At 36.6% G+C, this 11,751-nt stretch overlaps 1 protein-coding gene across 1 annotated transcript; it reads right to left on the bottom strand.

The window, feature by feature from the left end:
- Positions 1-3,005: 3,005 nt before the first annotated feature.
- On the bottom strand, positions 3,006-5,712 carry Nap1l3 (nucleosome assembly protein 1 like 3). Its single transcript, XM_021629980.2, has one exon. The coding sequence runs from the start codon at positions 5,457-5,459 to the stop codon at positions 3,840-3,842; it is 1,620 nt and encodes a 539-aa protein (XP_021485655.1). The 5' UTR covers positions 5,460-5,712; the 3' UTR covers positions 3,006-3,839.
- Between the last annotated feature and the right edge of the window lie 6,039 nt (positions 5,713-11,751).

Raw genomic sequence — 11,751 nt, 5'->3', positions numbered from 1 at the left:
TGTAGCAACCAATATCCAGAATTGCTCCTTTAAACTATTATGGTAGATTTTAGGAAGTAGTTTCAACTTCTGTATTTGCTGTTTTCAGAAAATGATACACATGTACTCTTCTGGGTCAGGGGCATGTTAGAGCACATAACTTAAGATTGAACTTATGTATTAGCTTAGGCTATAAAAAAGCTGATTACATGGGAATCATAGAACAATTTTCTATGATTGTTGAACAATTTTCCTCCCAATAAATTTATTTTCAATTTTTGCCACTTGTTTCTCAACCTTAACACTTGTCTCAAAATTAAAATCCTAGTCACTTTTGGGACATTAACCTTTTAATCTGTCATAACAAACAAGCACCAGATAGTTCTCATATAAATAATGATAACTTCAAACATCACTAATAAGAGTTTATACATTTTATCCAGATCCCATAATCTTGAGCAAATTTAACTCCAATTTTATTTTACCCTTGTAACATCTTAATTGAAAATACACCTGTATGGTCAGAGTGAGCCCTGTGAAGCATTACCATTGCTTGTGCTAGTATTTGTTTTCATTTAGCTCAAGTTTTTTTCTAATTACTTCATTTTTTTAAAGTAAAATAAATTTATGTTTATGTCAACATGCATGTATGTATGTGCACTGCATACATGCCTGGTTCTCAAGGCCAGAAGAAAGTATGGAAATCCCCAGGAACTAGACTTAAAGAGGGTTGTGAACAGACATATGAGTACTGGTAAAAGAATTCAGGCTCTCTGAAACAGAAGCAACCACTGAGTCACTTCTCTAGCCCTTATTTATTTTGTTTTTAGATGGGTTTTTAAGTAGCCAAGTCTGATCTCCCAGAACTTGCTCTGTGGCCAAGGATAACTCTGAATTCCTTACTCTCCAGCCTCCAACTTTCAAGCGCTGTTCTATGAGTTCTTCAGTAAACTTTGCTGCTGCAGACAGTCTCCTGATATCTCATACTGGCCTATTAAAGAAAATAGACGATAGCATTAACATTGAAAAAGAGGAAAAGGAAGAAGTGGCAGAGGTCTTGCTTGATCAGCATCAAAGTGGGCAGTTGGCTTCAGCGTTGAATCACAGTAAAAAAAGGACAAAGAGCCCTTCAAAGCATCTCTTACAGTGCCACTAGCTAAGGAAACTTCTTTTTATAACATCCGCTGGCTTATAAGGTGTGAAAGACAAACATGCATTCCAATGAATGGAATGTCACAGGCTCTAGGTTTCCCTGAGCTTCTTACCTTCTGAAATCTGCCCAAGGAGTTGAAGCATCTTGCACAGACTGCTTATGTTTCAAAAGTCTTAATATTACCAATGCACTTAAGAGTGTCTTAGACCTATCCAGTTAATTCACCTTGGCTTTGAGTTAACAACTGGGAGAACAAACACCATCTGCAAGCAAGTCATATTTTAATGTACTATGCTTCTGTGTGTTTATTTTTTTCATTATGAAAAACATCAAAAAAAGGTGCTAAAGTTCAGTAAGAGTTTTAAGAATAATGTTCCATATTAAGTAAAAGTTTTAAAGGCAAATGTGTTGTTGAGAAGCTAAAATATATATCCACTTTGACAACCTATGCAAGCACAGAATAAGGTGCAGCATGTTGATTAGTCTCCAGTTTAGATGTGCTATACAAGCTAGTCTGTCTTATAAAGTCTTACAAATTTTAACATTCTTGGAAGTTTTATATATTTATACATATTTTAACCATTGCCATCCACCACCACCCTCTAATTTGCTCCCAGAGTTCTTCACATCATCTCCTTCTCATCTTTATGCCTTTTAATGCTTTGATTATTAATAATCTCAGGTATAATTAGTGCTGTCCATACGTACATGCTAACTGGTTATGCTGACAAACTATTATAAATATTTATGTTTTTCCCATGGATTTGTGTTGCTTTAAACTCTGGTCATAAAAGCTCCTTTCTGCATTGGATAAGTTACTATAGAGACTCGTAACTGGCCTTAAGTGCTAATTATAAATAACTCTGAGTATTCATTTGTGGATGGGTCACCTATGTTTTAAGGAATCTTGATATGTATAAAATCTCCACTAAAAAGGCCATCCGTGGCTGCCTAATATTACTGGTAAAATAGACAAATTGTTTCTTCATATTTATATTATAACTAAAGGTCCCAAGTACAAATGTCATGTATGATACATATTTTTCTTTTTACATACATGGGAGATAAAATTGTTATTAAGCAAAAATAAAAGAAAGATTTTGAACTATATATACACACTGGTACCTAGGTACCTATTACCAAAATTTATGTTTGGAGGTCCAGAATTTCTGTAATCCTGTCTTCTTCCTGGCACAATGATTTTCTATCACCTTGATGGAAAGCATCTATTCAGAGAAATGGCAAAAGTGAAATAAGTTATTTAATTATTTCCAGTGATTATTACAACTTTTTACTCTTAATGTCTGGTGCAGAGTACTTTAGTAAAATGGAATTTAGGAGCCTAGTCCTCTTCCTCGTCTCCACCCTAAATTTCAAAATATGATTACCCTGAGACCACTGTGATATACAGATGAAAAATGGTGTCACCTATAAGAAAAAACAAAAGTCATAATAGTGTGATTTCCTCCAAAGTTAAAGTACAGAACAGGCCGTGAACATGTGAAATCAATAGCTCACACCTTTATGAGCAAGATATCCTTGCTTCTTTTTTTCCTACTGTTCCCTCCCATACTTCATTCCCTTCCCCTTCCCTATTCCCATATTTCTCTCCCATCTTCCTCCCATTTCCTTATTTTTCACCCTTTTTCTTTCCCTTATCTAATTCCACTTTCCTCTTCTTCCTCCCATCTTCTCCTCCTTCGCCTGTCCTGTTCCTCTCCAAAACGTCCACCGATATCTTCCAGTTGGAGAATTACAATCTAGGAAATATATGAGAATGTTAATAGTTATGTTTATTAAACTGTCATTTTCTTCCGTATTCTGTACTTTTTATGATAAACACAATTTTCATAATTAAAAGAAAGTGCCCAAGTTTTTATAGCATGGCAGTTTGATATTTATTTATTTAGAGTGCAATAAAAGAACATGAAAAAGTATCAAATAATATAATAACTTTCAATGAAGGCAAAGTAAAACACATTACAAAGAAAATATGATTTTTTCACTTTTCAGTTACATAATTACAATGAGGCAACTTTTTAAAATACTATATCATATTTAACACCTCAGTGGTAAATAGTATTTTTGACCAATAGCTTATTGACTAATACATAACATAAACAAATCCACAAAAATCTAAAGTGATCCTGACAGACATTTTAAAATATATTATCATCTTTTCTTCAAGCAACTATATTTCACAATAGAATATTTTAGTTGTTATTACTATTACATTTCTATGGCAAATTAATGAAGGCACAACTAGTGCAAGCAGATTTAAGTCCTTAGTCTTCTGGGCTGAAAGAAAAAAAGATAAAAAAGACCTACATTGGCATTTAAAGTTTTGCTTTTTCAGGCAAGGATTTGTCTAACAAGTATGACAATTTTCACAAGTACAATCTAGTAGGAACATGACAAAAGGACTTCACAAAAACAACACTTTAGCACCAAACAAAACATGCATTGCAAATTAGCAGCAATTTACATATTTTGAAGAATATTATAATACACCAGGCAAGGTAAAATAAACAGATGCTTAAGACAGCATTTAGGACACTACCAGCAAAAATGAAAACACCAGACTACAAGAAATAATAGTGTTCAGAATATAGGGCAAGTTTTATCTTTTATAAGGTTAGGTGAATCTATTTCACTTCTGCTTGCTTGACTTTTAAAGATTCTTGAAAAATATTTCGGCTCACCCTTTTCACTTGTAGTACTTCCGGTTTCCATAATCCCTGACATCATGGTAGTAGGGATCATTGATTTCTCCTGTGAAGTAATAGATTGACTTCAAGATGACATTATCATGCAAAATTTGACCAATTTCAAAGTCCTCATCAAGGATAGCATCTTCTTTTGGTTCCAGTTTCCCAATCAAAGGAATCTCAGGAGGAGTAAAGAAATTGAAAAAGGATGCATTAGGAACCACTCTTGGCTGGACTTCAATTTCTCCAGTAGCTGCTGAGCGACTCCTGGTGGTTTTCACTGTAACATCTTTTCCTTGTCTCCAATCTATTTTGCAGCCTTTGCACTCTTCAATTTCCCATCCCCAAGCGAAAAAAGGGTCATAGTGATCTGGTTTTGACCTTATTATGTATGTCTTCATCAGGAACTCATTTCTGAAGTATGGGTTAGGTAGGAAATGGAATTCAAAGGTATAACTTATAGGCTGGCCAGGGTTTGAGAACTTCAGGCTAACATCAGATAAGAACTTCAAAATTGGCTCATCACACTTTTTAATCATAGGCCCAAGCTTATCAACATTCTTTAAAACAGTCAGCCAGTAATCAGGAATACCTTTAGGATCTTCTACCTTAGGTTTTCTCTTCCGAGCCCTTTTAACATTCACTCCTCCTTCAGGCCTTGTCTCAGGAACTCTTTTTTGAGCCTCTCTCACTGGAGCCTTTGGATTAGATTCTTCTGTAGGCTGATCCTTATTTTCTGCATTTGCCTGGGGAACTTCTTTGAGGTCTTCCTTTTCTTCAGGAGTTATCTCTATACAATCTGTAGAGTCTCCTTTTCCGTCATCCTTTTCCTCAGGAATTTCTTCAGAGGCTTCCTTTTCTTCAACTTTTTCTTGAGCACCTTCTTTTGGAATTTCTTTTTCTTCAGTTCTCACATCAGGAATTTCTTTGGGAGCCTCTTCTTCATCAACTTTTGCCTCAAGAACTTCTTTTGGAATATCCTTTTCCTCTTCTTTCACTTCGGCTTTCTCCTTACAGCTTTCTTCTTCCTCTTCACCCTCTAAGGGTGGCATTTCATTAGGTGTGTCATCCTGCATTTCCTCATCACTGCTGAACTCTTCTTCTGAATTCCATTCACATTCTTCTTCTGTAGGCTCATATTCTGCATTTATGATCTGAAAACGCTTATCATACAGAGGCTTATTGAGTTCAGCATATTTTCTTTCAAGATCATGAATTGCCCTTAAGAACAAGGTGTCTACCTTGTCACACTCATCCTGAATATTTCTGAGTGCCTGCACACGATTTCTCACTGCCTGAGGCAGCTTATCCAAGAAATGTTTCCCGGAGGGATGCCGCTGGGCCCTTCTGGCAGGCTCAGGTACCCTTTTCTTTCGGTATACTTGACTGCCACTGCTGCTGCTTCCACTGCTACTGCTGCCGCTGCTGCTACTGCTGCTGCTGCTGCTGCTGCTACTGCTGCTGCTGCTGCTGCTGCGGCTGCTGCTGCAACTAGTAGTACTGCTAGAGCTATTGCTGTCAGATTCTTCCCCAGAATCACTAGCTGAGTTTGCCATAGCCTCTTCAGCAACCTCTTGGGCAGCAGGATCTGTGACCATTTTAGGATCTGCTTCTGCCATGATGCTAAGCCCCGCACACTTCTTTAAGTGGTGACAACAGCAGAGATAGTGCACCCAGAGATAGGCAGAAAATGACTCACGGATGCTCTGGCGGCGGCTGCGAAGGCCCAGGCTGGTCAGGCAGTGGCGGCGGCGGCTGCGAAGGCCCAGGCTGGTCAGGCAGTGGCGGCGGCGGCTGCGAAGGCCTAGGCTGGTCAGGCGGCGGGGGCGGCGGCGGCGGCGGCGGCGGCTGCGAAGGCCTAGGCTGGTCAGGCGGCGGGGGCGGCGGCGGCGGCGGCGCCGCAGGCGACCCGCAGCTGCAGGAGAATGGCGCTGGCGCGGACTGCAGAGGCTGTGGCAGTGGTGCCGCTGAGCGGGGATGCGGAGGCGGCAGGCAGGAAGCCTCCGCTGTCCTGGAGCCTTGGCTACAAGGCCTGTTGGGACGCAACAAACAAGGGACAAGGTGTGCTGCAGTTGAATGGCGCAGTATCCAGACCCAGAATCATAAGGACGGGGAGCCCCTCCCTTTCTGACATCCCTCCCATTATTTTCTTTCCCAGGATGCCTTTAGTGCACTCCTAATTTGCTGGACTGCCTTAATTGACGAGTGCTGCGACCAACCAATGGCCTAAGGTGAACGCCGTTCCTCCTCCTCCTCCTCCTCCCACCTTCCCTGATGCTCCTTGGTGGCTACTGTACACATCCCCATGACGGTTTTCCTCCTCTCCCTTCTCCCCTTATGTGGTTTTTAATTCAAAAGGAGGGGGAAAAACGTAGACATTAGGTGAAAATTCCAGCTATAGCTCCTAACAACGGAAGAAAAATAATTCCTTAGCTCAACTGCCCTTTTTGAATTCATATTTGGTTGTTTATGGCCTAACTTAAAAAAAAAAAAGTGAAAACGCACGAAGTGACGTCATTGGATAGTGGGACTGTGCATGACTGAGGAAAATCATACACTTGCACAATATTTCCTCTAAAAATTCCACGAAAATGTGTTTTTACACTGGAAAGGAGGGAGTATTTTTTTGGAAAAGGAGTAAGGGCTAGACAGCAGGCATATTGCATTCCACGTAGCAGATTTAACAAGTGCTGACTATGATGTTTATCCATCTACAAGGTTTGTGAACCCAGGTTGCCGTGAGTCACACCATTTTTTAAATCTTCTGTTTTAAATCTGGAATATGATATACTCTAATCTTATTGGTAAATTGTCACGCAGACCTTTTTAATGCTTATAGCAACATCTTAGAAAAAAAAGTGTTCAAATATAACGTAATATTTTCAAAAAGGGAGGGTTTGTTTCAGACTTTTTTTGCAGCAGGTTTCAATTCCACGAACAGCAGTATGGGAGACGGGATTCGTTTTAATGCAAGTGCATCCTCTGCAAGTGTTTAAGGTGTTATTTGACACAGATTTCCTTCTAATCTTGAATTGTTTGTATATTAAAGGATGATTTACAAGTCAAGTAATATGTGAATAAACTTTTGCTAAATGAAGTTTAAAAACAGATATTTATTATTTTTATTTACAGGATTCAGTTCTGCTACAACCCCAAGACAAATGTTTCTTTTCATTGAAAGGTAAGGAACATATTAGCCCCTTTTTTATGAATGACCAGAATTGTCCGTCTGTACTTAAAGATTCACAGACTATAATTTGTTAAAAAATTGATTGGGAGATATCTTGATGTTTCCAGACAAGCAGAAAATGCACAGAGGTGATTTGGCATAAAAAGAGAAAATAACTTACTTAACCACATTCATTGTCTAAACTAGGTCATACACTATAAGTGCTATGTTAAAATATAAAATATACTCCATTATTAATTTTTAATGAGGAAATATATTAAAATGAGACTATCCTTTGTGTACTATTTTTCATTATAGAATTTGTGCTTTTCATTTAGGCATGTATATTTAAGAAATGCATTGTTTGAAAATGAATTTACATTTAATTGTAAATGTCAAATTGTATGCATATTTTAAATATTATAATTCAATATAGAAGATTCTGATGATAGTCAACATTTATTTTTAACAACCAAAAGACATTTTTAGCATTTTGATGAGTTTCCTTCTAAAAGATTCCTTATGTATGTATACATCTGATTATTTATGTATACTGTTTTATCTGAATGACATCTTATGGTTGTTTGTGATTTGCTGATTTATGACTATGTATAATAGGAAATAATTGATGGTTTATTTTTAAATATATATATATTTAATTATAATAATTGCTTTGGTATAGTTAACCAGAATCATATATTTAACCACATTATTTCTTTCCTTACATATATACTTTTTCCTGTTATAAAACTTGTTTCTAGATAACTACAGCATTCATTAGCATGTGCATCAGAATATTAACATAGGATATATTCTTAGAAATTGGAATATGGAAAATATTATGGTTATTTTGTAATTTTGTACATATTACAAATGTCCATGAAAGTTCTTGTGATTTAAAATTCAGGAGAATTCATCCATACCAACCTTCAAACAATAATGCCTGTGTCTTTCCTGAGACAAAAATATTAGTAATGGATGTCAATATAATGCTAAGTTGAAGGGGCTTTCCTTTCAATTCTTGTTTTGTAATTTTAATTTAAACAAACACTGCATGAACAGTAATTCAAATCAATTGATTACATGATAACTATATTTCTGCCATTTATCTGTACTTATAGTAATAAGCATATTTAAATGAAAATTTTTATATTTTATGTTATGTTAGTAGAATAAATTACATGTTAACTTGTGTAACATCTGAGATTACTATTTTGATTCAGTTATGAGTTAACAAATATATTTGTTTGTTTTCTGAAGTGCATATAGAATGCAGGAATCACACATGTTAGGGTGTTTTATCACTGAGCCATACCTACAATAACAGATATTTTAAAGTTTTAGTTAGGTACCTACTTATTTCTTTATGAACCATTTATTTAATAATCTTTCCATTTGTACCTATTGAATCCTTGTATCATGTAACTGAATTGATTGGACATATTTCTGCATTCTGTTTTTTGATTTATTGGACACAGATTTTTAGCAGATAATGACATAGGTCAAATTTTTGTTATTTTGTGAAAAAAATATCACTATGCATCCCAGGCGGGGCTCAAAAATTTCTGTGTATCCAAGATTTGCTTCAATGGTAAGGGACTTTAAAGGCCAATTTCTGTTTTTTGAAATTACATGTATTGATTGAAATAATTTGGCATACTAAATACAAAAAAGTAGAACAAATGTAACACAAGATATTTCAAGAGATCATTACTATTCTCATTTTAACTAATATTTCCTAAATATTATTTCAGTGCTATAAACATCCATTTCTTATATAGTAGCAAGATTCAGTGTCTGTTCATTGTTTTATTGCCAGTTTAACAATTATTTGTTATTTTCTCTTCTCCAATTGAATGAAAAAAATCCATCACTGATGAAATCCAAAAAGTAATGTGACTTGGGTCTAAAATTAACATAACCATGAATATTTTATTAAATATTTCTGCTCTAACACACCTATAAAACTTTATCATTAGTGTAAATTTAAGGCTATCTCTTTAGAAGATTTTCATAATTTTAAATTATAAATTCCTATTCACATGTTTATGTTAGAAATATGTTAAAAAGAGAAAAGCCCTATAACAACCTCACATAAAATAATATTTATGAAGTTTGTGGTTTTATGTAATTTATTTCTATAAGCTAAATGTAATTAGGTTACATTTTCCAGTTGTAAGATTCTTTCATGTGTCTGTGTGTCTATGTGTGCTTATTTTCTTTGTTAGGTATCATGTTACATTATTTTACTTTTGTAGTATTTTGTTTATTATTTATTTTATATAATTTATATATTTTAAAGCCATAGGCATTTCTTCACATAAGCAATTTAAATTATACCATATATCTTCTACTGTGAGTTTATTTACATGATTATATATCTACATTTCATCAGAAGAGTATGCATTAACTTCTTGAACAATAAATGTTGAGTCTGTTTTTGTATTGTTTTTGATGTTCTAGCTAAATTCTCATGTTTGACTAAGTTCTCATTCTTCACATAAATTAAAATTTATCCTAAAATTTTTAGTTACACAGAGTGGACATAGCTTTTTGAGGACTTTTTATAACTTTCCTGATGTGAACAACTGTAGAGAGCTGCGGAATGCTGTGCCTTAAAGATGGAGCTAGTTTCCGTCTTCCACCTTCCCGATGGTGAGTGCTCTCTGTCACGAACAATTCCACATTTGGCTAAGGCTGAGGATCTGGCTTGCTTCCATGTATGTGGACCTATCTGCATTGCCCACATGGCACGCCTGGGTTGGCTACCCAGAGGCTATTTAAGCTGTGGGCTGGCTTTCCCCAGGGTCAGATGATTGTTCAAGGTTCCTGAATAAACTGCATTGGAAAAAACAAAACAAAACAAAACAAAAAAAACAGTTGCTTGAATTGTTAACACACAAACACAGACACACATACACAATACATGATGACAAATGAGACAGCATTATCTTTAGTTGCAAATATCTATAAAGCTGTGAATAACTTGTTAATTTGCTTTTTTTTTACTATTTTATATTAGTTACAGTTGATTTACTTAGTATCCCAAGTCTATTCCCTCCCTCATTCCCTCCCAACCCCACCTTTCCTCCCTCCCCTTTTTCCATGCCCCTCTCTAAGTCCACTGATAGGGGAGGTCCTCCTCTCCTTCCATCTGATCCTAGCTTATCAGGTCTTTTCAGGACTGGCTGCAATCTCCTCCTCTGTGGCCTAGCAAGGCTGCTTCTCCCTTGGGGGTGGGAAGGGGGAAGAGATCAAAGAGCCAGCCATTGAGTTCATATCAGAAACAGTCCCTGTTCCTTTTATTAGGGAACCCACTTGGATAATAAGCTGCCATGGGTTACATCAGAGCAGGCGTTTTAGGTTATATCCATGCATGGCCCTTGGTTAGAGAAACAGTCTCAGAAAAGACATCTGTGCCTAAATATATTTGGTCCTTGTGGAGCTCCTGTCCTCTTCAGGTCATACAAACTTCCCTTTCTTTCATATGATTCCCTGCACTCTGCCCAAGGTTTGGTTATGAGTCTCAACATCTGCTTTGATACACTGCTAGGTATAGCCTTTCAGAGGCCCTCTGTAGAAAGACAAATGGGATGAACATTAGAAGTAGGAGAAAACTAGTTAATTTCTAATAAATGTTTAAAAATTTGACAATAAAATATTGTCATATTCTGATGGCAATATCCTTTGCTTTCCAGAAGATTTTCAGTCTCATGAGGTCCCATTTATTGATTGTTTATCTTAGAGTCTGTGCTGTTGGTGTTCTATTCAGGAAGTTGACTTCTGTGTCAATGAGGTTAAGGCTCTTCCCCACTTTTTCTTCTAACAGATTTAGTATGTCTTGTTTTATGCTGAGGTCTTTGATGCACTTGTACTTTAGGTTTGTGTAAGGTGATGAGTATGGATCTATTTGCATTTTTCTACATGTAGAAATCCAGTTAGATCAGCATCATTTGTTGAAGATGGTATCTTTTTTTCCATTGTATGTATTTTGTCTTTGTCAAAAAGCAAGTATCTGTCAGGCTACAGACTAAGAAAAGATCTTCACCAGCCCTACATCTGACAGAGGCTAATATCCAAAATATATAAAGACCTCAAGAAGTGAAACACGATCAAACCAAGTTTTCCAACTTAAAAATAGGTTACAGCATTTATGTACAATAGGGGTGTGTGTGTGCGTGCGTGTGTGCGTGCGCGCGCACCCGCTCACATGCATGATTCCTGTGTAGAAGTCAGAGGACACCTTGTGTTGCTCCTGAAACATGGTCTTTTGCTAATCTCTCTCTTGTCAGTCCAGCTGTGTAGCCAGGTTACCTGGCCCACAAACTGGAGAATCTCCTGTCTCCATCATTCATCTTGCTATATGAACACTGGTCTCACAGATGAATGCTACAGGGTTAGTTTTTACATGGGTCCTGTAGATACAAACTCGGGTCCTCATGTTTGTGAGGAAAGCCCATTGAGCCATCTCCCCAGCCCCCAAGATGGAATAATTTCAAATGTGATATAATGATGCACGTTTCCAGCTTCAGTTTCAACTCAGATTTGGGAGCACTTTGTGAATAATAGCTTCCAGGAACTATTACTTAATGCACTGTGGTGTGCAAGTGGTTAGACTGTGTTGTTTAGAGAGTGGTGATAAGGAAAGATCTTGCTTATGATCTGCAATTTCAATTTATGAGGCAGAATCAGAATACAGTTGTAGCTGAAGCCCATAAATATCAGACCTGCTGTCTATATGA

The sequence above is a fragment of the Meriones unguiculatus genome, chromosome X (genome assembly GCF_030254825.1).
Source record: "Meriones unguiculatus strain TT.TT164.6M chromosome X, Bangor_MerUng_6.1, whole genome shotgun sequence".
In the NCBI taxonomy this organism is placed as follows: Eukaryota; Metazoa; Chordata; class Mammalia; order Rodentia; family Muridae; genus Meriones; species Meriones unguiculatus.
Note: the sequence above shows the minus strand (reverse complement) of the source record. Positions and strands in the feature narration are given on the sequence as shown.